The sequence below is a fragment of the Otolemur garnettii genome, unplaced genomic scaffold (assembly GCF_000181295.1).
Source record: "Otolemur garnettii isolate 467f Iridium unplaced genomic scaffold, OtoGar3 scaffold00136, whole genome shotgun sequence".
In the NCBI taxonomy this organism is placed as follows: domain Eukaryota; kingdom Metazoa; phylum Chordata; class Mammalia; order Primates; family Galagidae; genus Otolemur; species Otolemur garnettii.
The window spans coordinates 1,562,344-1,587,409 of record NW_003852531.1 but is presented as its reverse complement, the minus strand read 5'-3'; the positions used below and the strand labels follow the sequence as shown (position 1 = coordinate 1,587,409).

Here is a 25,066-nt window from a genome sequence, read left to right as displayed (position 1 = left end):
CGTCCACGGTTCACGACCTTGCCCAGCTTCCTTCTATGCATGGTGACCCGTCCACGGTTCACGACCTTGCCCAGCTTCCTTCCCTCTGCATCCTCAGCCCTCCAAGTCCCTGCTGACCTCCTACCTGCCCATGGGGGAGGCACAAATGCTTCCCATGTACATTTATGGATGGAGAGGAAAATACTTCCTTGGGCTCCAAAAATGCACTCATCAAAGTCAGATGAATATCTCTTGCCAAGTATTTGAGCAGATTCAAATTTAGTGAAAGGTTCTGAGCTTTACTGGCACCTGACCCTCCCTGCAAAACATCTGTGGTTGTGTATTTCAGCATCAGACATTTTCCATATACCCTAAGCTATGGAATAAAAAATAAAGTCAATACCAACTGCTATTACCTCTTAGGGCACTGCCTGAGTCAGTGGCAACCAGAATCATTCCTGCTGTAAAGGAAGTTCATTTGAACAATCTAAGTCACCCTTCCCCATACTGGAAGCCTCTAAGCACTCAGCAGGCAGTAGCTAGATCATAATAAGTGTGTTCATGAGCAACACAAAGGGCAGGTCGGACCCTGGGACCCTGTTATCCCCCGGGGATAGCTATCGTGCTGCAACAGGCCCCAGGGAGAGAAGTGTGGGACGAGGCTAGATTGGACAACTTTCTTTGAGCAGCTCACCCTAGCTAAATAGCAAGTCCTTCTGGGGGACATCATGAGGTCTAAGCTGAGGGCTTGCAGGATTTTTTTTGAGACAGTAGAGATGGTAGAGTGCTGTAGCATAACAGCTCACAGCAACCTCAAATGCTTAGGCTTGAACAATCCTTTTGCCTCAGACTCCCAAGTATCTGGGACAGGTGTGTGCCACTACGCCTGGCTAGGTTTTCTATTTTTAGTAGAGATGGGGATCTCTCACTCTTGCTCAAGCTGATCTTGAACTCCTGAGCTCAAGCAATCCACCTTCCTTGGCCTCCCAGGGTGCTGGGACTACAGGCATGAAGCACCATGCCCAGCTGCTTGCAGGCTTTTTGAATGACAATTTCCAGATGAGGAATTTAGGGCATCAGAGGTGTGGCACGGGTGTGGCCATCCAGAGCAGGGAGGACACGTGAGCTGTAGCCTCTTCTCTTCAAGTCCCAATAAACCTCTTAAGCAGAGGAGTGAGGGGGAGAATAAGGAGGCTTATAGGTATAATTTGCTTTTCTTTCCAATGTTATTACATTTTATTAGTTTTCTTTTGGTTTGGCAAGTTCAATGGATTGATTCGTGGGGAAAACTGAAGCTTAAAAATTCAGTGGTCAGGACTTGCTGGAGAAGATGTTGAAAAATTAGGTCACAGAGACTCCACGGATAAACAAGAGGAGGCTTCTGCTGCAAAGGGCGTCTCTGCAGAGGAAGACTGTGCCTGCTGTGGCTCTGCACCAGCGAGCACGGCTGGAGTCCACACTGCATGCTGCTGGGGTGACGCCTGCTCCTAATGGCAGCCACTACACCTTGCTAGGAATCCGAACCACCAGCTGGTTTTAGCTTCAGAAACTCATGCGTTGCCATTATGTTCTAGCAGCAAGGTTGCATTTTATTAAAAAAGAAAAAAAATCTCTTTTGTAGAGAAAGCTTAGTAGAAGTTCTAATTGAAAACAGGTTATTTAGGCAGTGGATTTAAGTAATTTTAGAAAGTCACAAGAGAAAGAACTGGAAATAAACACAGTGGAAAGGCCTTTAGACGTCAGGCAGCTGGGGGTGAGCTGGGTGAGCACAGAGCTTGAATTAAATCTGATCGAGCCAATACTTCATACAAACGGTGAAAGTCATCTCTTCACTTGGTCTTTGATGGTCCTGCACTCTCCGGGAGTTCCTGAGGTTCTGGACCTTCCTAGGACAGAGATGAAGCCAGTGTGGCCTGGTGCCTTTCCCGGTACGGTCTGCTCATCAGAAGTCAGACGCTGCAGGCAGCAATACCAGAAGGGGAGAGCTGGACTTCCCAGAAAGAGGTGTGGGCCTCACTCTGGCAAGTCTCTGTTATTTTGGAATTTGCTTTCTCTTTTATCAGATGGGGACGACTTTTAGTGTATTACTTACCTACTGTCACATAACAAAGTATTCTTAAACTTAGCAACTTCAAACAATAAATGGTTATTGAGAAGGGACACTAAGGGGCTTCAAAGTGGGTGAGAGGAAAACCTCACCTGCTGAACTCGGAAGCCTGTAGGGCCCCGGAGAATGTGGGTGGGAAGTAACCTAGGTAACCAGTGACCAATAGAAAAGGGCAATACCGAGAGAGGCCAATGAGAGACCTGTAGCCGATTCCAAACCAAGAATATTTACCCTTCAGCAGCCCTTGGCTTCTCTTCTCTCTCCCCTTCTCTCCTTCACGAGGGGAACCCACTTCCAGCTCTTCGGAAGTGCTCTGAACTTTCTCTTTGTTTTTCATTACCCTGAAACTTGCGCAGGTGACTTTTGCTCTCTATCCGCACCGTCCGCGCTGCTCTGGTTCTATTTTCACTTTCGGCTCCCTTTGCTTTGGTCACTCGGCTGAATGTTCTAGCTCAACCGAGTAATCGAAACAAGTCAACTGAGTTCGGGGAACAGGGACCCCTGCCCCCTAACATTTAGTATCTTATGGAGTTACTGAGGAACAGGAATTTGGAAGGGGTTTAGCTGTGTTCCAGGTCTCATTAGACTGCAACAAAGATCTTCATTTGGACCACAGTAATTTGTGTCGTGTTGGAGCTGGAGGGTCCGCTTTCTGGTTGCCTCACTCACATGGCTGTAAGTTTGTGCTGCGGGTAGGAGGTCTCCCACCGTGAAGCCTCCTCCCCGGAGCTGCTCCATGTCCTCACACCATGGCTGCTCTTCCCCTGGAGCCAGTGATCCAGCAGCCTGGGAAACTGCACACCAGATTTATACAACACACCACTATAGTTACACGGATCAGCCTTGTTCAGTGTAGGAGGGGGAAAGCCTGAATACAAGGCTGGCTACTACACTGGCCAAATGTCCTCATTTTCAAATTTCAACATTATAAGAAATAAACAAGGAAATTAATGAAATCCTTTTTTTTTTCTTTTTCTTTTTTTGAGACAGGGTCTTGTTCTGCCACTTGGGGCCAGAGTGCAGTGACGTCATCATAACTCACAGCAACCTCAAACTCCTGGACTCAAGTGATCTTCCTGCCTCAGCCTCCCACGTGGCTTGGACCATGGGCATGCATCACTACACCTGGTTAATTTTAAAAAAAAATTTGTAGAGACTGGCTCTTACTCAGGCTGGACTCAAGCTCCTGGCCTCAAATGATCCTCCCACCTCAGCTGCTGGAAGTGCTAAGTTACAGACAGGAGCCACTGCATGTGGCCAATGCAATGCCTTCTGTGCAGTACGGAGCACTCTCTCTCTCTGTCTTTTTTTTTTTTTTTGAGGCAGAGCCTTACTTAGTCACACTTGGTAGAGTGCTGTGGCATTGTACCTCACACCTCAAACTCCTGAGCTCAAACTATCCCTTTGCCTCAGCTTCCTGAGTAGCTGGGACTGTAGGCACCTACTATAACTCCTGGATAGTTTTTCTAGTTTTAGTAGATGGAGTCCTGCTCTGGCTGAGGCTGGTCTGCAACTCCTGAGCTCAGGTGATTCGCCTGCCTCAGCCTCCCTGAGGGTGGGGATTATGGTGTGAGCCACCTCCCAGCTGCGGTGTCTTTGGTGCAGTGTGTCATTCTCAACAAACCTGCCCCCTTTCCTTAGGGTGTAGGCCAACTGTTCTGGGGAAAGCTATAAAACCACGGTGTACACTCAGTGTAAGTACCATGAAGAGAGTCTGGGAAGAAAGACAAACTCAATCTTAATAGAAATCTGAGAAATTATAATTCAAAAGAAACTCCTGTGAGCTGCTATTGAAGTGTGGAAGGTGGAAGAATAAGGTGACCAGATTTTAACATTGGAAAAGCAGGACACCATTGACGGGCAGGGGGCGGGGGGGGGCTGACAACAATGCAAACTTTGATAAACAGTTCTCCATAATCAGTTCGCAACAATTGTTATTATTAAAGTTTAACATTATAAAATTAACAAAAGTAATATAAAACTTATATCCTGGCAAAATAGCCACATGGCAGCTGAAAACCGTATATTCCCTTTCTGTTCTCCCGTGTTCCCTAGCTTGTCATGCATTCTTTCCAAAAATTGGGACTTTTTAAAAATGCTGCAGGCCATAGGACAAATTGTTAAAAATTGGGACTGTCCTGCCAAAAGTGGGACGTCTGGTCACCTTACTCTGGTGGGGAGGCTACTTGTTTATTCCAGACAGTTTGGCTCCTTCCGAGCTAATTGTCCTTGCCTAGAAGCGAGGGAGGGAGCCAGTCTCCTTCTGATACCGATTCCACCTGGGCAACCTTGCCCAGGAGGAGAGTAGGGAGTTTACATTAGCCTTTTCATTTCCAAATGAAGTTACATTAACCTCTTCATTCCCAAATGGAGTGACATTAACCTTTTCAGCAGCCAAAAACCATATATTCCCTTCCCGTTCTCCTGCTGTTCCCTAGCTTACCGTGCATTCTTTCCAAAAATCGGGAAATTTTTAAAATGCTGCAGGATGTGGGACAAATTGTTAAAAATCGGGACTGTCCTGCCAAAAGCGAGACGTCTGGTCATCCTATGGAAGAACCAAGTGGCCTCCCTCTGGACAGTCTCAATTTCAAATATTCCAACCTGTTGTTCATAATAAACCACAAGATAGTCCAACCAAATTTCAATATTTCAGCACCCACACTTGTCTTCTCAAATTTAACTCTTGTACCTGAAAATAGCATTAGCCATGGTCAGACCAAGCGCTCCAACACAGGGTGTGGGAAGGGAGGGAGAATGCTCCCTGGGGACACGGCAGGGGTGTGTGGCAAACACCAGAGCCCAGGGCCAGCTGATGAAAACTGTCACCAGCTGAGAGTCGAAGAAAAAGGACAAGATTTGGAACAAGAAAACGATAAGGTGGTTATGTTAGCCATCTGCATAATCTTTCAGGAATGCAGCAAAGGCTGAGGGAATGGGGTGCTCTGGGGTGAAGACAGAGATCCTGGGGGGGGGGGCGAGAGTAACTGCAGGAGACTCTCCAGGGCTCCAGCGACCCATGCATGGTCATGTTGTAGATTCTGCCTACTTGGCGTTAAGCGTGTTCAGGACCATCTAGAACAGTGATTCTCAACCTGTGGGTCGTGACCCACAGAACTATATTAAAGGCTTGCGGCATTAGTAAGGTTGAGAACCACTGATCTTCAGGGTTCAGAACCTTGAAGATCTACGTTGACACCTGATTTCTAACTCCTTTCCTCTCTCTGTGGCATCCACCAGGAGCCCTGCCTTCAAGAACTCTAAGTTCTTGTCACATTGATTGTTCTGACTGCAATCCAGCCCCTCATCAGGGCCTTTAGGACCCCCTGCCAACACTGTCTAGCCTCCAATTTCCCCCATGCACCTCCAGCAGCACAGGCCCCTTTCTGCTCTCCTAACCGAGTCCCTCTGTTTCTGCCTCTGAGCCTCTTCACAGCAGTTCTCTCTGCTTGGAATATTCTAGGTCTTCATGTGGCTCCTCCTTGTCCCAGGCAGATATCAGTCCCAAATTTCCTTGTTCCTTCCCATCTGTGACAGTCCCATTCCAGACACCCTTCCCCACTGACGTTGCCCGATTTTAACTTCTTTGGACCACTCCTATCTGAAATGATCTTATTGATTTACTTTTCTTGCCAACCCACCTGTCTTCCTTCCACTGGCACATAAGTGTCTTGAGAACAGGAACCTGTGCCGTCTTGATCACCACCAATTCCCCAAGCCCTAGAGCTGCCACTCAGAAAATACTCACTGATGGAATGAGTGGTTGGACCACACTGGTGCTGTCTGGGGACTGTTGAGACCCCTGCTGCCCTTTATATCATAGTGGCCTTGGAGCCCTGCATGGTCCCTGTAAGTCTGTGCTCAGACCTGTGAGTTGTGCAGTTCAGTGCAGACCCAGAGACGACAGAGGCCACTGCTCAGCTGTTCTATGCTCCAGGCTCAGTGTGAACTGAGGCACTGGGACAGTCACATTGGCACCCCAGGAATGCACAGCCTTTTTGTGGATTATGTGCACACACAGCCCCAAGGTTTGCGATAGCACACTTAGTTCCAAAATGAACAAATAATTTAAGGAATAAAAAAACAGAAGAGAAAATATGTACCCAGACTCTAAAAGCAATAGGAAACCTTTCTTCTAGTGGTGAAAAGACTTTCTGCTTTCAAACAACTGCCAAGTGGTTTGACAACAGCCAGCCTGCTGGGCAAACAGGTGTTCAGACTCAGGAAGGATTTGGTCACAAATAGGAAGTCATTCTGAACTATTTATGGAGTCCATCTCTGATGGAGCCCACTTGATGCACGAGCACTGAGAATAGGCAAACAACCTCAGAAATACCCACTGCCAACCACCATTCCACACTGATTTCTTTTCTCTGGAAAAGGAGAGAAGTTAGTGTACATGTAATTGGAGGTGCACACATTCAGCAGGTACCGTCCTCCCCCTGAGGTGCCTGAATGCTTAGTGGGCAGACACCATGCTGTGTCCAGGAGTGCTCAGACCAGAACCCCACAGAATGCAGGTGTGGCTTGTCAGGGGCTCAGAGAACCTGGAATGAAGACCCATTAGGGTTTGAAAAACTGTTCAAACTCTATCTCAGCAGTAAAAGGGACAGGGGAGAAAGGAGGGACCGAGAATATGACAGGTCAACTCACAGGCCAGTCAATGCTGTGGCCTTCAACTGTTTATATCCCCATGTATGAAACTATGACCTCCAGGGGTCTATGGAGCTCTCAGATGCCCATGTGAAACTCCCAGAGACTGAGGCTGCCCCAGGACGTAGGTGTCACTGAGTTGAGGTCCCAGAAGGAGCCCATCAGGGCTTTCCTCACAAGTGCCACCAGCAGGGTGATGGCTCCAAGGGCAGGAGTGAGGTGAATGACACACAGCTGTTAAACTTTTAATTCAAAAAATGAAATCTCACCATTTACTTGGAGATCCTACCGACTTTCTGGATCTGACACACAATAGTGGACTTCAGAATGTTGGGTAGTAGGCTGTCTCCTCTCTGAAAATAAGCTTTCCTAACTGCTCAATTTGTACTCATTAGCACAGACAACAAATAATCCTTAACCTGTCTGCATTGCTCAGGACAAAAATCCTAAAGTCTTTCATGATTTATTTCATTTTCTTACTCTCAATTCCAATTTATCAGCAAAGCTTCTTGTCAACTCCAAAAAAATATTCAAAGTCGGCAGCCATTCCTCTTGTTATCTTTTTCTTTTATTTTTTGGTGGGGGACGAAGGGGGTCTTGCTCTCGTGCCCAGGCTAGAGTGCAGTGGCATCAGCCTAGGTCATGGTAACCTCAAACTCCTGCCTCATCCTCCTAAGTAGTTGGGATTTTAGGTGCGAGCCACCACGCCTGGTTAATTTTTTCTGGTTTTGGTAGAGACAGGGTCTCACTCTTTCTCAGGCAGGTCTCCAACTCCTGGCCTCAAGTGATCCTCCTGCCTCGGCCTCCCAAAGCTCTAGGATTCCAGGCATGAGCCAGTGTGCCTGGTCCTGCTTCTTTATCTTTATTGTTTCAAACTCCACTTAAGTCTCACCCCAGGCTTCCTACCTGGTCCTCCTGCCACCATCTTGCCCAAGTAGGGTCCTTTTCTAAAAATATAAATTTCATAATGTCACTCTACATCTTAAAACTCTCCAGTGGCTTCTCATTGTGCCCAAACCCTCACTGTGAGTACCCTCCATGCTCTCTCTGAACCATAGTCACCTCCTTCACAAGGCTCTAGACGGCCTTTTCTAAGACTGTCAACCAAGTCAGGTTTGTTCCTGTCTGAACACCCACTCTTCTTTCCACCTGGGACTGTCTTCTCCCAGACCGTCGTGGAGCTGCCTTCATGATTTTGGCTAACGCTGCCTCTCCACCTTCCCCACCTGTCGCCCCATCCCATTGCCCAGTGCATTTCCTTCATGGACTTGTTGTTTTCTATTCCTTGGTCATTTGCTGGTTCACGTGCTCCTTGCTTGTGTTCCCCACTGGCTTGTGAGTTCCAGGGGGCAGGCACCCTTCCTTGTGTGCCCTGTGCCTGCACCTCCCAGTCAGTGAAGGGCCACCCACACGGAACGGTAACTGTTTCATGACTATGTCTCAAGTTTTACCCAGAGTCTCTGCTGTTTTAATTCACCTTGTGCACTGGTGGCAAGTATGATTTGCCGTCTGTGTGTCTATCTGACCACCTATGCACCCACTGAGGCTCCTTCACAGCTCCCAGTTAGCCAGGCCCTCAGCAAAGAGCATCTGAGTGCCGACACTCAGCACCCGGGTGCCAACACTCTCTGGGTGCTGTGAAGACAGGGTTGGGGGGACAGGCAGAGACTGGTTGGGCTCCTGGGGGCTCCCAGCCTCATACTACCATTCCCTTGGCAAAAAAGAGACTCCCTACACCTCTGTAGCCATGGCATGAATCCAGTATGGCTAGGCACATCGCTGCACACACCTCCTCTTGCTGCCCTTGGCCGTGCTGTTCTCTTACTCGAGTTTGTGAGGCCAGCAGCCCAGCATTTCACCATGTTCCTGGGGGCAACGGCTGTATGTCTGCTGGGGTGGCACTTTCCTTCTGCTCAGAGTGACTCATGTTCAGACCAACACCTGAACCACAGTCTACATTTTAAATGGTGCCATTTTCTTCAAGAGCAGAATGTTGTAGTATTTTTTTCACCTCATTAAACCGTCAGCCCTTGCAGAGGTACCTTCCCTGGAAACCCTTTATGACACGGTAACTTTTCTCTCACGCATGTGCCCCAACTCTCGGCATCCTTATTGCTCTTCATAGCACTGATATATCTTCTCTCTGTCCCTCTATCCCACTATCCTAATATCTTTCTATCCTTCTCTATCTCCGTACACCATCTGCCCATCCACCTACCCACCTCACTACCAATCAGTCATCTTCCTTGGACATTTATCATCCTGCAGCCACTACTAGAAGGGAGTTGTCCCCCGGTGTCTCTCCTGTGCCTGGGACACAGAAGGCACTCAGTAAACATCTGCTAAATCAGTGGGGGAACTTAATGTCCAAAGAAGAATTTGTGTAAACATATTCATTCCCCCAGGACAAAATGAGTGGATTATTACCCGGCTTTAAATTCACAGCTGACTCAGAGACAGCCCACATTTAATTAACATCACTGTGAAAAGACATGTCGAGTGGGCTCAGGGCTCAGGTGCTGGTTGTAGCTTGTGCTGTGAACACCTGAACTGCAGCTAGTTGCGCACAGACTGTAAGTCACAGCACACACAGTGCCTGGTGTGTGGGGCTGACAAGAGCTAAGAGGGCTCTGGAGACCTCCGCTGCAGGAACAGGTGCGGCAGCCCTCTGCTAGCTGCAGGTACGTTTTGTGACCTGCTGATGCTCTGCGTCCTCCTTTATCATGGATGCTTTCCAGGGATGTTTTGTCCAGGGTGGAGTGTGAAGGCCACACATGGGGACTCTTCAGCTCCCTCACTGGGTATGAGGCCCTGCTGGCTCCTGCAGGGCCAGCCTGGTGGGAATGGGTCTCTGTGCTAAGGGCTGGGGCTGCCTGGGCCCACCTGGGCCCACCTGGCAGCTCTCATGGGGCTCAGGAGAGGATGTGGGCAGTCAAGATGGCCAGGTTCCACCAGAAGGATGTGAGCTTAGCAGAAGTCACATGCACATCCCAGCTTGGGGTGAAGGAGGCATTTGCTGGCCCCCCTGCCTAGCCCCCCCGCCCCTGTTCACCTCCCCTGCCCCTGCCCCTGTGCCTTCCTAGTGGGTGATTTTAGGCGCCGAACTGTGAAGGAGGGGTGAGGCCAGCACAGAATGGCATGAGGCTCTGCGGGCAAGGCCACTGGTCTAAACTGACTCTGGGAGTGGGGCTGGAGAGAGAACCCACCATGTCTGCACTGCCGGCTGGGCCCCTGCAGCCCTCAGCACCTCACCATCACTGTTTCTGTGACTGCACCTTACTTCACCTCTCTGAGTCTCAACACCTTCCTAGCACATCCATTCCTGGTCTGTGTCAACAGTGCTCCCCTCAGAGGGTCACCGGGGAGAGCAAGTGAGCTCCCACCCCAGCATGCGTAGCTTCGCCACAGTGCAGGGTGCAGGTCAGCACCACAGATGCACTTGTTAGAGAGAAGAGTCAATAAAACAAGCATCTGCCAGGCAGATGGGCTTTTGCCCTCACCGTGGTCACCCTTTAACTCAGGTGCAGCTGCCTGTGGGGGCAGCGGGGCCTGGTGGTCCACAGTCTATACCTCTGACTGTGTTTACCATGGGGATCCTGTAAAGATCCACTTTCTGTGATAGGAGGCAATGTGGGGGACATTGTGTCATGGAAAGAAATGACATTTGTGTCCCAAAGATGGACTCCCCTTTTGGGATGGTGCTCAGTTGTGATGGTTGTAAGGTTCTGGGTTGCTGGTATACTGATAGTCTGTCACCCAGGACACCTTTTCCAAGGATGTGGGCACTTGAAACTCACTTTTTTTTTTTTTTTTTTTTTTTTTGAGACAGAGCCTCAAGCTGTCCCCCTGGGCAGAGTGCCGTGGCATTACAGCTCACAGCAACCTCCAGCTCCTGGGCTCAAGCGAGTCTCCTGCCTCCGCCTCCCAAGTAGCTGGGACCACAGGCGCCCGCCACAACGCCTGGCCATTTTTTGGTTGCAGCCGTCATTGTTGTTTGGCGGGTCCGGGCTGGGGATTCGAACCTGCCACCTTAGGTGTACGTGGCTGGCGCCTTAGCCGGTTGAGCTGTAGGCGCTGAGCCGAAACTCACTTTCAAGGAGCAACATGTTACTTAATTACATGGAACAAACTGTTCATCCTCACGTTTCTGAAACAATGTACCTCAAGTCTCAGTGACAGCTACACCGGGTCTGCCAGACAAAAGGGGAATGACTGCTTCATTTTCTCCCACACAACGGAAGGGTTCTGTTTCTAAGTACTTCTCTTACAAACCCAAATGCAACAACAGAACTAATGAAAAGCATGGCCATGATTGCTCCAGGTCATTCTAATGGCCCTACTCTGTTGATCAGGTCATGGAAATAAACTGGGCAGAGGAACCAGAGGAACCCAGAAGTGTGATGATTTAGATCATGCTTCAAGAGGGAGAAAAATCCCAATTAACAAATGAGCGAAAATGTACACAGGCTTTTCACCAAAGGAGATGGTAAAGAAGCCCGTGGAAAGATGCTCAATGTTATGACTTGTCCGGGAGATGCAAATGTCTCAGTGAGGGGCTGCTTACACTCACTAGAATGTCTAAAATTAAAACACAACAAAACAAAATGAAACGGGCAACGCCCAGTGTGGGTGATGCTGCAGAGAGACTGGAGCCCCACAATCTGCTGGTGGGGTCACAAAGTGGGTTAGCCCTGTTGTAAAGCTGTTTGGTAGCTTCTTACAAACACGCTAACCACACAACCAGTAATTCCAATCCTGGATTATTTACTCCAAAGAAATGAAAGCGTATGTCTGCACACAGGCCTGTGATGGAGCTGTGTGCCTTTTATTATTGTGTTATGCCAGCCCAGAGAAAACAGCCACCAAGGCAGCAACAGGCTTGTTCTATAGTCATTTATTTCTGCTTTTTAGAAAGCTGGGCACTTGGCAGTGGAACTGGTTAAATTCTTTGTTTTAGGGAAGGGAGAAATGAGTAGGAGGTCCAAGATTAACGCAGACCAACTCTGGTTAACCTTGCCACATGATGGGTTCAGGATGGTCAGGTGACCCAGGTTGGCCCAATCAGATTCTTGTTTGATGATGCTGTCAGGAGTTGGGCATGAGGTAGGCAAGGCCACATGCTTCTCTTTCCTGGACATGCGGTATATGTATCTGAGGCCCACAACAGGGCGGAAGCTCTGCTCAAACCATATCTGATGCCCATCTTCCTTTGTAGTTTTCAGAGACACCAGTAAATTTCCCTCATGTAAGAAGCCATTTAGAGTTGGGATATTTTGTTACCTGAAACTGAAGCCTCTGAACCAATCTAGGTGTGACTCTGAGACAGAGGTGATCAAACACAGCAGCACAGGGCTGGGCAGGAGATCTCAGGGCGGCTCTGGGACTGAGACCAACAGCTTCTGCCAGGGGATGATCAGGAGTGGGACCCTCTCAGGACCTGGCCTGGGTGGGGGGATGGCTAAGAAAAAAACTACCAGAGGCAATCAGGCAGACAGCCCCAGGCAGATGGTCAAGGCACAAATTCAGTCTTAACCACCCAAGGTAGAACCCTTGCCCTTTGGGGGATAATGAATCCCCTTTGCCATTTCCTCTGCTAAAAATAAGGATAATACTGTCTTAAAACTCAGTGGGTAGGGTGGTGCCTGTGGCTCAAAGGAGTAGGGCACAGGCCCCCTATACCGGAGGTGGTGGGTTCAAACCCAGCCCCGGCTTAAAACTGCAAAACAAACAAACAAACAAAAACCTCAGTGGGCATGTTTTTGTTGCTGTTGTTACAAAGGTGTTTCGTCTGTTCTTCTCATCAGTACACCTGTATTCTCAGGTTCACATCTGCCAACACTCTCCACTCCTTACAGCAGGTAATGTGCAACCTCACTTGGGAGCTTGGGAGGGCTGGGGGCGCTGCCCAGGGCGGGAAGGGTGCTGCCACTTCAGGTGGACAGGGTGTGTGGTCTTTCCAGGGTGAAAGAGGCATGAGGGCGTGGGCAGCCAGGGAAGCAGAGTTGGATGTGGGGAGAGGCCCCACAGTCTTTTCTTAATACCCCCCCATTCCTATTCCTTCCTGGCTGCCCAGGGCAGGGGGACCTCAGGCAGTGTATTTCTACAAATATTTCTATAGCATCTAGTATGCTGCTTCTGTGTTGGAAAAGCTTAAAAAATAGTAGCTGCTATTTTTAACATTAGAAGAAATTCCTTAAATGCTAGATGTCCTGGCCCAGACTCTTTCTGTTGTTGTTTTTGAGACAGAGTCTCACTCTGTGCCCTGGGTAGAGTTCTGTGGTGTTATCACAGCTCACACTCTCATCCTCGAACTCCTGGGCTCAAGCAATTCTCCTGCTTTAGCCTTCCAAGTAGCTGGGATTACAGGTACCCACCACATCTTGCTCTTGCTCAGGCTGGTCTCAAATTCCTGATCTCAAGCACTCCTCCTTTCTCGGCCTTCCCGGAATGCTTGGATTGCAGGCATGAGTCACCTCGCCCCACTCTTAATAGTCTGCCTAATATGAATGCTTCTGTTTTATCCAGGGGAGCTGAAGGTGAGACTCAACAGTGGTTTATTTTAAAGCCTTAGTCTGGGTTTGTAGTGAATCATATTTCCCCACTTTTGCCATTTCATGTCCTTCCAAATGTTGCCCCTATAATTCTTTGCCTGGGTGCCTCCTCTGGGCCTCGAAATTCAACTCATCTGTGCCCAGCAGGCTTGAATGCTGGGGAATTAATATCCTTTAAGCACAGCCTTTAACCAATGTGTGATAGAAGCTGGTGGATAAACAGCCCAGCTCTCCTGCCACTTATGTGAGATAACCTAGCAGCTCTCTTTCTAAACGATTGCTCTATTCCCACAGGAGAATCAAATCCCAGTTGCCTGCAGTGGTAACTTTCTTGCTACCACACTTTCCCTGGCTGGCTTCTCTTTCCTGCCTCACTTCCCCACTGTCTGGCTAGTATTTCCTGGGATCACCATACATATAAACTACTTGCACCTGAATCCTTGCTTTGAGGATTTTTTGAGTTTTTCTGGAAAAACTCTGATGAAGGCAGGTTTCAGTCTAGATGTGCAACCTCTGGGTGCTGCTAGGGTTTGAATAAATGAGCCAGTATGGACCGAGCATTACTGGAAAGATAAGTCCAGCTGAGATTAGGTGAGCCCTGCCACAGAACATCAGGCATGCTTTGAGGATGCCTGCAGAGCTGCTGCGGGAGCTCTTTACTACAAACTGGAGCCATCTGCCGGCCTGCAATAACCTGAATATGGAAGTTCTAATCTGGCGTGCAGTTAAACTGTTGACTTTCTGTTTGTGGTTATGCATTTAAAGCTTAACGTGCTCTGAATGGTGGATTTAAATTCATAAGAATATTGATTTACAAAACTGGCATGAAGTCCTTTTACTACAATATGCAATATACATTATTATGTTACATCAAGAGCTTGGTGTTTTCTCTTTGTTGTTATTCTTTGTTTTTAGATCAAGAAAATTTGTAGGACCACAGCCCCGTAAGTGTCTTGCAGTGATGCCAAGAACCTCTCTGTAAGCCACTTTCTAAGAAGCAATTTCCTTCTTGTCCCGTAAAACTCCCCAAAGCACCTCAGGCGAACACCAAAGCTGTGGCTATGTTTGCAAACTGCAAATACAGCAGACATTTAATCACACTGAATTCATCAAAATCCTAATTGAGACAGGAACTCCAACCTTATGGCTTAATTGCTTTAGATTCAGATGGGTAATAGCTTTGGCCATGGGCGGCCCTTCACACCGGTTAGAGAGAGGCTCGTGGGTACTTGCTGGTAACTCACCCAGCCAAATGAAAGTGCAGATCAACATAAATAACAAAGCTAAGCTAGACTTGCGATTGTATTTATTAGTGACATCAATTCCCAATATCCAGCCCCACCAGCTCACTGCCTGGGAGGGCTCCTCAGTGGGCACGGTTGGGCAAGGTTCGTTTCTTACTGATGTTTCTTTCCTCCCCCCAAAGAAGCACAGAAGCAACCACCAGTGCCCTGAGATCATCTTTCTGTCAACATCTCCTCATTTTGATTTTCACAGAGAAGACCTCTCTGCTCACTGCTGCCCTTTCTGTCATGTATCCTGTGACTGTTAATTAAATTATGGACACCGGACACCCCTGATTGTTAGATACATTTCACCAACTAGTTGGTCAAATTATCACAGGGACTTGGGATGAAATTTGGAGGTGAGCACCCCAGGAATTGATATTCTGAGAGTTGGTAATGGTGTCTAACTTTTATTGACTTACCACAAGGACCAGGCACTATTAATGCTGAACATGCTATGGGGAGCCCTTATGACAACACTAGGAGGAAGGTGTACTTAGACCCACTTTGTAGATGAGAAAACTGAGGCTTGGAGAGCTTAAGGAACTTCACCCACAGCCAGGAAATGGGAAGCCGGGATTCAAACACAGACCAGTCAATTGCCCAGCCCACATTCTTTCTAAAACATCATTTTGCTTCCTCTACAAAGACTTCAGAGATTCTGCAAAACCATGCAAAAGAGGGCTGGATGGCCTCGGAAAGCTCCAGGTGGGCACAGGGCAGGAAAGTCAAAAGGGAGAATCATCACGGGGACTGCTCCTACCCAGTCAGGGTTGTTACGTCCCACTGTGGTCACGTGGGGCTACGAGATGAGCCAGTGACCTTCCAGGGGAGTGGGGGAGCCAGACAACAGCACTCGCTGGAGTTCAGGAAGCCATTTGCCTTCTATACAGGTGTCAAACCAAGCTGGGGATGAGCTACTTTGCTAACGGACGATTCAAGCCACTTCTTAAGTAATTAGCTGCCTGGCGCTGACTCGACACTGCCCAGTCACTTGTTTCATTTCTTCACATTATCTCTCCTCCTCTGGGCTTGCTTTTGAATCAGGCTTCAGGTACAAATGACTAATGAGCTAATGACAACACTAATAACAGCCTGGCTAATAATCATACTGCTAATGGTGACAGTGCTAATTAAGAGAGTGCTAACAGCAACAGGCTCTTCTGCCGGGTGTGACTGTTCATCTTGGAAGGCCTTGTGCAGGTGCCCGAGGCGGAGGTGAGTCGGGCAGAGCCAGCAAAGTGCAAATGGCAATGAAGATAAAGATGAAGACTCGTTTTCTTTTTTTTGGTACTGACTACATTTATAGGAGATTTTATAAACATATAATATGGGTCCACAAAATCAGAGACAAGAGGTCAGGACCCAAAAGATGAGAAACAAGAAAATGTTCCATTTAGCAAGTTAGGCAGAGCTCAGTCACTATGTACACAAATAGCTGTCCAGGGACACTTTCTTGGAAGGACCTTGTCCACTGTGGGCCCTGGAGCCAGTTTCTGATGAGTTCAAGGTGTCCACCTGCCTGTCACCTGGAGGGAACTAACACACCAGGTGAATCGGTAGGCACCAGGCTGATGGTGAGCAGCAAGGGTGCAACAGGGCAGGGTGTGTCCTGCAGGGAGACCCTCGGGTCTGCACCAGAGAATGGGCAGTGTGGGTGCCTGGCCAGTTGCTAAAAGGTGAGAGGACCTGGAAAAGGCACATGGGAGGAGGTCGCCCAGACCTTTCCTTAGCTCTTCAAACCAACCAACCGTTTCTAGCTGGAAATAGCACCTGTTCTCATGGAGGCAGCTGGTTGGGGGATTAGGATCATCAGGTTTCTCAATATTCTAAGTGGAGCTGCTTCCATGGGACTCTAGAAGTCTCTTTTTTCTAGAAGATACTCAGAGTTGTAGGTGTCTGGGAAGATAGATCATTATTCCTATGAAGAAGTTACAATGTCAATGTCAGAGCTGGCAAAACAGTGAGGAGCCCTGCAAGCCTTCGATTCTGCAGTGAACAGCAGCCTCTGCCACCCAGGACCGATGTTCCTGAAGGCCACAGACCCCATGACACTCCCTGGCAGACAGATAGTCTCTATAGGTGAATAGCAAGGCTTTGTGACCCCAAAGTGCGCTAAAGCATATGCAGAAATAAAATGCTGTACCACTGAGGTATACATCCAGAAGACCAAAAATCACATTATAACAAAGATATTTCTACCAGAATGTTTATTGCAGCCCAAGTCATAATTGCTCAGTCATGGAAGAAGCCCAGGTGCCCATCAACCTACGAATGGATCAATAAATTGTGGTATATGTACACCATGGAATATTATGCAGCCTTAAAGAAAGATGGAGACTTTACCCTCTGACGTGTTTACATGGATGGAGCTGGAACATATTCTTCATAGCAAAGTATCTCAAGAATGGAAGAAAAAGTATCCAATGTACCCAGTCTTACTATGAAACTATAGTAAGAAGAAGGGGAAAAGGAAAAGGGAGGGGAGGGGAGAAGGAAGGATGGGTGGAGGGAGGGTAATTGGTGGGACCACACCTATGGTGCATCTTACAAGGATACATGTGAAATTTACTAGGTGTAGAATAAATGTCTTCACACAATAACTAAAAAAATGCTGTGAAGGCTATGTTGACCAGTTTGATGAAAATATTTCAGATTGTATGTAAAACCAGCACATTGTACCATGATTGCATTAATGCACACACCTATGATTTAATAAAAATTAAAAAAATGCTCTACCACTGTCCAAAAGAAAGGTTATGTCCTAAACTGTCATGACCATGCATTGCTTTTAGTAGAAAAAGTTCCATCTGTTTTCCTGGCTCTCCTTCTTTCTCATTTCTTCTATGTCCACTGAGGCCAGTGATGCCTAAAGTTGTTTTAGGCTACTCTAAGTCAGATCAGTAATATATCAAAGACAGTGTGACACCTTCAAATTTGTAACGTGCATCTTTTACGGTGCTTAATTGTGTTTATCTGCAGCTGAGCATTCTAGATTTTATAGACACGAAGATTAAATAATGGTGGCTTGACAGTCCCCAGTTCCAGCTGAATTAGCTTCCTAGGGTAGGAGGTCCCATGGCACCATTGTCTAAGACCACATGGTCCTGAAGCGGCTTGTGTTCCAGAAAGACGATCCCCTTCCTGAGCTCCACACCTGGCCCTCCCCAGAGGTCATGTTCCATCCCCACAGAGAAGCTGTTGGTCAGCCTTACCTGCCCAGCAAAGAGCCCACAGACACCAATGATGCACAGAATGTTGAATACGGCTGAGCCTACGATGGTTCCAACTCCCACGTCACCCTTGGTGATGAAGACTCCTGAAATACAGACTCAACGTCAGCCGCTCTGGTAGGAGCCAGGTGCATTCAAAGGTGAGCATGGGGGACTTTTCATGAATGTTAGAGTGTCCTCAGGGTCTACATGGAACAGCTGAGGTGTGGAGGGAGCCTTCTGATCCACAGATGTGAGACTATCCCACGGGACAATCTGGACTGGGCCTGGCACAAGCTCACACACAGGAAAAGCATCACTTAAATGGAACAGCAGCAGTGGAGGGGCGGCTGATATTCTGCCTGTTAAGCCTATGGTTCCCACTTCCTATTAGTAGCAGACAACTTGTCTGCCTCCGCATTTTTCCTTCAGACAGCAAAGAGTTGAGACATCTCTGAGTCCATCACTTACCTATGACTGATGTGAACAGCTCTGGGGCTGAACTGCCCGCTGCCATGAATGTGGCCCCAGCCACATCTTCACTGAGGTGCAGGCGCTACAGAGAGGCAACAAAGAAAGCACAGGTGAGCTGGGACTCCACCTGGGAACAGCGGGGACCATGACTACGGAGGTCCCAGGCCCTGAGAAGAGAAGCCTGAGGCTTCAGTGAGAGGAGGACCGATGGGGCCTGGGGCTCAGTCTCCCTCCCCTTCCCATCCTCTCTCCCTCCTCTGCCCCTTCCCCTTCTCCCAGAGCCTGGCCATTCCTGCAGGAACCCTGCTGAGCCAAAGCTCCTGTCACTGTCCTCACAGGGCAGGGTTAGGGAGGGGATTGAATGTCCTCATGAGCTAAAGGCTCTTGGGAAGATCTAGGGATTCCTATGCCAAATGCCCCCAAGGACTGTGCCGATGGTGAGGAGGAGTGGAGCGGCCTTGTGGGGCCACCACAGGCTTCACCTCCTACAGGTAGCCTTGCTCTGCTCCCTCAGAGTGGCCAGCTGTTTGATTTTAAAAGCGATGCCAACAATCCAGATTTTTATGCAAAAATGCCCTGATTTTTGCAATATTTGGTGGTACTGAGCTAACAAGGCTCATGACCACCAGTCTGTGAACTTCATTCTAGGAGGCCTTCAGGGACGTGCAGGGGTCCCCCTCCTGAAAGCCACTCCCCATCCTTGGTGCATTGAGAGAGTGAAGGTAGGGGCTTGGGACTGAGCAAAATGTCGGCCCTGCAATGTGGTCCACACAACAAACTCTCCAGGTTACCCCATTTCTGAAACCAGAAGGTGATTTCAAGAGGACAAGACAAATACAGGTCAGGGGCTGGTTAGCAAGTTTAGCTTCTGTGCATTCAGCTGTGACCCAGAAAGTGCGCTGCTGGTTGTCGGAAATAGCCCGTTCCCTGCCAGCATTTTAGGAAGAGACACAGGCTTGGGTGACATCCTCCCCTTCTCAGTGGCACCAGCAGCTACACTTCCTCACTCAGCCATTGTGGGCAGTGAGGCCCCAGTGTGGGACTCCACCTTCGGGGGGGACCTGGCAGCAGCTGGCTGCATTGGGCCCTGATCCAGGATTTTGACCTGGGACCCTGAATCCCTTTTCTGTGGACTAGTTAGGCCTCTCACGGGGTGCTAATACTGACAGGTTGAAAGGTGTGGCTGGAGAGCCTGGGATAGGGGGTCTGTGAGGAAGGGGCCCTGACACAGAGCCCACAGGGTCACGTGTGGTTTGCAAGACTCACCAGGAGGTGCCAGCCTCACAGGCCTGTGGCTGTCCCAGCTGGGCTCCCTCCCAGCCCCCTCTGCTTCATCCAGCTCATTTGTTCCTTTCTATCCCCTGACGTCCCTCTGTCACCCTAACTCACTTCAGCCCGCCAACCACTCTAGGACTCAGAATCACCCGTGAGCACTGGCCAGTGCCCTGCTGAGCGCTGAGGATCCCAATGCCCCAGCCAGGCATTTGGGGCTGCCCGGGGGCTGCTGCAGCTCCTGCTCTCCCTGCCTTGGCTCCACAGCTCAGCCTTTATGTGACTACACGCCCTTCCGGGAAATGCTCTGCCATAGACTCCTTCTCCCCAGGGGCTGCTCCCATCCTGCCCAGGCACAAATCTTTCTGAATCCTCCCTTACAAACTGATGAAGGGCGCAGGACAAGGACTAGTGTATGGGCCCCCAAAACTCCATGGAGGGGCACACCTGGCTGAAGTGATGACAGTAATCAGCCACTGTCCCCTCGTTTTCTTGGTAACAGTCATTGTCCCCTTGCGGGTCTCTGTGTAAATGCTCCTCTGGGGGGCATGGCTGGTGGTTAGGTGTGAAGATTCTTAACTCTGCTTGGAACCTAGCGGTAGTTTTTGAGGTATCTTCCAGATCCTGTGTTCTAGTGGAATGACTGACCATTCAGGCCAAGGAACTGACTCGACTGGTCTTGGACCCACCACTCAAGGTCTTGCTTTCCAGCATCTGACCTCCACACCCCCACGCAGCAGCCCACAGCAAAGCACTGATGGCTTTGCCCCGAAAGCAGCAGTTAGCAGACCCTGACAGCCTAAGCCTCTGCCCACTAAACTGTCTTTAAAAACCCTGCCCCCCTAATTCTCAGAGAGGCGGATTTGAGAAATTTCTCCTGTCTCTCCACTTAGCACTTTGTGGAATAAGCTCTGCCATAAACCCCGCCTCTCTGGGTGTTGGCTCTCCGTGGGCAGCGGGGAGATGATCCCCTAAACAGTCTCTCCTCCCTCCACGCTATCTTAGCACCTCTCCATTGTCCATCCGGCCCCTTCCCCAGCCCACAGCAAGGAGCATTCTGGAGCTGCTCTGTGGCCTGCCATTCTTAGCTGGTGAGTGTCGTGCTGCGTGAGCAAGTGTCCTCCCTACATGCTGGTACAGAACTTGGCCCAGGCAGAGGCCAGCTTGTTGCTACAGTGAGTGAAGTGGGCCATGCCCCAGACACTGTCACAGCTCCACTGCTGCCCCAGAAACCTCCCCTCAGGCCCCACAGCCCTCCCACCCTCCTCATTCAGCTTCATTGTCCCTACGCAGCCTCTGCTCCACCCAGGGCTGCCACGTCTTCCCCGTCACTGAGCCACATCTGTCTGCCATGGGTCATAGAATTTCTCAAAACTCTGGACACCTTCCTTGCATGTCCTGTGATGCAACCTTCCGGCTGTCCAAAGTCTCGGGACTGTCATTTTCACACAAGGAGAAAGTGAAGTCTAAGCACTTTGACCCCGGCCTTGGGCTCCCTGGATCGTTCGTTTATCCTTTTCTCTCTCCCATGGTCTTTTCTTTGCTATTCACCACCCACATTGTTTTTTTCTGCTTTCAGCTTTAATGTATTTGAGACTGACTGAGAATCTGGCCCCCGCCAACCTCCAAGCTATGAGTTGTTGTACAGTGTGGAGTTCTTTCCCAACTGGGCTTTCACAAAAGCTGAAACCATATCCTTCTGAGTTTCTCTGCCCCTCTTCCTGCTTTAGTCTACCAGCAACCGTTAAATACACAATATCAAATCACTAAGAGGTGATTGGGGAAAGCAAAGGCAGTAAAGAGTCCTGGGCAGAGAAGCCCTCAAGGCCACCGGGTCAAGCAGCAACACAGTTTTTTCATCTTGGGAGAACCCGTAACTCTAGGGAAAACTGATCCCACAACTCTTAGAAGACGTAAACATGTCAGATCTCTAAATATACGTAAGCTCTGGCCTCAGCCCACTCACCACTCACAGGCAAAACGTTTCCTCAGTGAGTAAGGTTGTTTAAGGGCCGTGGTACCACACTGCTTTTACAGGGGACGGGCTCCGGCAACCTCTCCTGTCTTGTTACATTGATCCTGAGACCAGAGTCCAGGTGGGAGCAGGGAGTGCTCGGGATAAAGTGGGGCCCATCTGTGTCCACCACTCACATATGGGTGTGGGTCCTGGAGGGGTAGCTGGTGCTGACAAAACCATGGCCTGGTCCAAGCTCATCTCTATAATGGAGCAGGAATGAGCCTGAAGACTCGGAGCTCCACTGACGACTCCACCTCATCTCCCTGTGTGACCTGCGCAAACTGCTTGACTTCTCTGAGCCCTGGTTTCTTTATTTCTAAACAGGGGATAACAGTAGTTACTCAGCAGAGTTCTTGGTTCAAGACATGAATGGACATACTCTAACCATACTCCTTTAGCAATTAAACCACTTTCTGGCACATCCTGGACCCAGGAAAAACAACACCCCCCCACCATGAAACATTTTCTTTCCTTTTCCTCCCCTTCTAAGCTTTTTGTTAAAAGCTTGATGCCAGCCCTTGCTTCTTGCCAGTTTTTGGCTTTCTGATGCTTCTTCCTACAAGGGCACATATGCTGTCAGGTTTCCTTAAAAAAGTACAACACGTGCTGACAACAGCTCTTATGTTTCTAGAACACAATAATTTTGCTACTCACAACAAAGTTGTGTGGGAAAGAGACAGCATTTTTCTTTGCATGAAGAGTAAACCACCAAACGGTGGTATTTTAGAGGTCGCCAGTGACGCCAGAGCCAGGTGAGGGATACTTCCTTCTGTACGACCTAAGGTGACCCTGCTTCCAGGTTGAATCTCTTTGATGAACGGCTTCCACACAGGCCCTCTGTGCAACTCAGGGGCCACGTCACTTTCCTTATCCTATGCCACTGCCTCTCTAGGGTGACTGCTGAATGATTATCTGCTTATTTATTTTAAAATACCAAACCCCAACAAACTTCCAGGATATGGAAGAAACTGCTTAAGTTTGTGGCTGTCAAAGTTCATGGTTTCTAACCAAAAGCAGCCTCAGTATCACCTGAGAATTTATCAGCAATGAAAGTTCTTGCCCCATTCCCAAGACCTACTGAATCAGATACTGGAGGGGGGTCCAGGGAGAAGGAAAAGGGGGGCCACAAAGTTTGGGAGCTACTGACATAAAGACATTGGGGTTCCAGATGGGAGGGGTGTCTGGAAGAGGCATCTTCTGAAACCAAGATTCTGAATTAAAAAGATATATAAATAAAATGGAAAGCCCTCAGATAAAGGAAACTACATTTCAAAACAGACAAAGCGATTAAAGAGGCAAGAGAATGAGAGTTCTGGACCTGCTGTGCATTTTTTGATAAAAGGGACTGAACTTGCTGTTTAGCCTGGCGTCGGTCCCCCACGGTGATGATTTCTAGCAGGGCACTTTCCTGATGTCTGTGGCCGTTCTTTCATCTCAGTGCCTTCTGGGCCTCCGCTTGGAGCATTTCTCACATACATGGAGAGTGGAAGTGTGGTGGAGGTGTGTGGCTGGGGTTTTCTCCTCCTGAGAGGATCTCATACGTCACCAGATATGGGGCAGAAGGAAACAGAAGAGAAATGGAGCAAATGATAGGGGGGAAGGAAGAGCAGGATTCAAAAGAGGAAAAGAAAACAGGGAAGTAGAGCTCAACAGCAACAGCACCATCGGTCACGGCCAAGTGGAGCAGGAAAAGCTAGGGGTGAAACGCCAAGCAGACTGACGGAGCTCTGCGCTAATACCGCCTGGGGCTCTCAGGTGCGCTGAGGCCTGGCCTTCCTGCCTCTCCTGGCCTGCAAGGACTCCCCAGACTGCAATGAGAAGGCTGGAACAATCCAGGGTACAGGCCCCGTCACTGGCCTGCTCATATAGATCAAAAATATGAGGCACGTACCTCACAGATCTTTTCCAAGGAGGGGACGAAGAAGTCGTCACACACGATGGCCAGCGCGTAGAACATGTACATGGCCTGGAAGAGAGAAGAGGGAAGGAAAGAGTTAGAGTGAGGCAGAGCCCTGAGGGTGAGGCTCTGGCCGCTGCCGCTTCAGCAAAGTTCTCTGTTATCATGAATTCAACATCTTACTCAGAGTAAGGACAATGTCATTGCAATGCCTGACAGACCCCGCATGACTTGATCCCAGCCTCCCCTCTGACCTCACCTTTCTCCTCACATGTGCCAGGGATGCCTGCCCGGCCTCTGCTGCCCGGGTTCCCTCTGCTCAGAGCACTCTTCCCCCGACATGTCTCACTGGCTCCCTCTAACACGCCCTTCATGTCCCTGCTCAAATGTTAACCTCTAACCTCTCCCTCCCATTTCTCTCTACTGTACCTACCTGGCTCTTTTTTTTTTTTATTTTGGTATATCATATGGAAAATTAATTTGTCTGTTTCCTGTCTTCCTCACTAGAAGTCCATAAGGATGTGAACATTATCCACACAAGGACTGCAGTATCCCCTGCAAACAGTGCAGGGCCTGGTACTTAGCAGGTGGGCAATAAAGATAAGTAGAATGAAGAAATAAACAACGGAACACTTCCAACCAAACTTGTTCACTCTCTGCAGACTGCTCCCTGCAGGACAGCCCTTGCAAACTTTCTTCCATATCTTGGTTGGCAATGACCAGGGCATCCCCTGGAATTCTACCTTCTGGCCAGAAATACCCTCTCCACCTTCTCCAATTCCATGCTTCCTCACTAATTAATGATATCTTACTTGGATCCCATGTTGGTTGACCACCCAGGTTCCATGTCCTGCATCTTCCTAATATCCACCAAGCCCCATATGGAAAGTGACCCCAACCTTACCTCCAGGAGTAGAAGCCAATAGGCCAATCAGTGTGTAGCATTCCTTAGTGATAGCTATTGGTTCAGAGCTGGGCATGTGACCTAGGCTGGCCCAATCAAAGAGCAAGAAAGGCTTTAAAACCCTTGGTGAAAGGTGTCATTTCTCACTCTCTGTTGCTGGCTGTGGTGGAGGAAGTTGGGGCCCTAATCACCCTTGGCAGCATTATTGGAGGAAGTCTGACTGGAGAGTCAGAAGGCACCTGAGGCCGGATGATGGCCACTTGCTCTGCCATTAACCAAGTGGTACTAGGGCTCACTCTGCATCTATGCTTCCTAATATATGCACTGTTGAGGCCAATTTGATCTGGAGTTTCCTTGTTACTTTCTGCTGGAAGTGAGTGTGGTTCAAGTTCCCGCACCCTCAGCAGGGCATCATTGTCAGTACTGACCTCCTAGCTCTGTTTCCTTTTGAGAATAGCCCCATGGGGATGGGGGGTCACACATCTCCTTGTCCCTATGACCAAGGCATATGACCCAGGTTGGCCACTAGAACACCCATTCCTTGTTATACAGTGGGGATGGGGCAAGAGGTTTGTAAGGAGCCAAGGAGGGACTAAGAGAGCTGGGGGAGAGATCCCTTCTTATGAGGTGTGAACACACCCCTGCCTGGAGCTGCTAGAGGTAGCTGTCATATGGAGAGGGCTTGCCTGAGAATGCTGCTGAGGTAGCTGTCAT

At 49.0% G+C, this 25,066-nt stretch overlaps 1 protein-coding gene across 1 annotated transcript in view; it reads right to left on the bottom strand.

The window, feature by feature from the left end:
- SLC24A3 (solute carrier family 24 member 3) overlaps positions 1 to 25,066 on the bottom strand; it is a 517,777-nt gene that overhangs the window by 119,850 nt on the left and 372,861 nt on the right. Inside the window, exons 4-6 of the mRNA XM_012810546.1 lie at positions 23,443 to 23,517; positions 18,260 to 18,344; positions 17,792 to 17,895 (exon numbers count right to left, since the gene is read on the bottom strand). Of these exons, the coding sequence (XP_012666000.1) occupies positions 17,792 to 17,895; positions 18,260 to 18,344; positions 23,443 to 23,517 (264 nt within the window). The remainder of the gene's footprint in view (positions 1 to 17,791; positions 17,896 to 18,259; positions 18,345 to 23,442; positions 23,518 to 25,066) is intronic.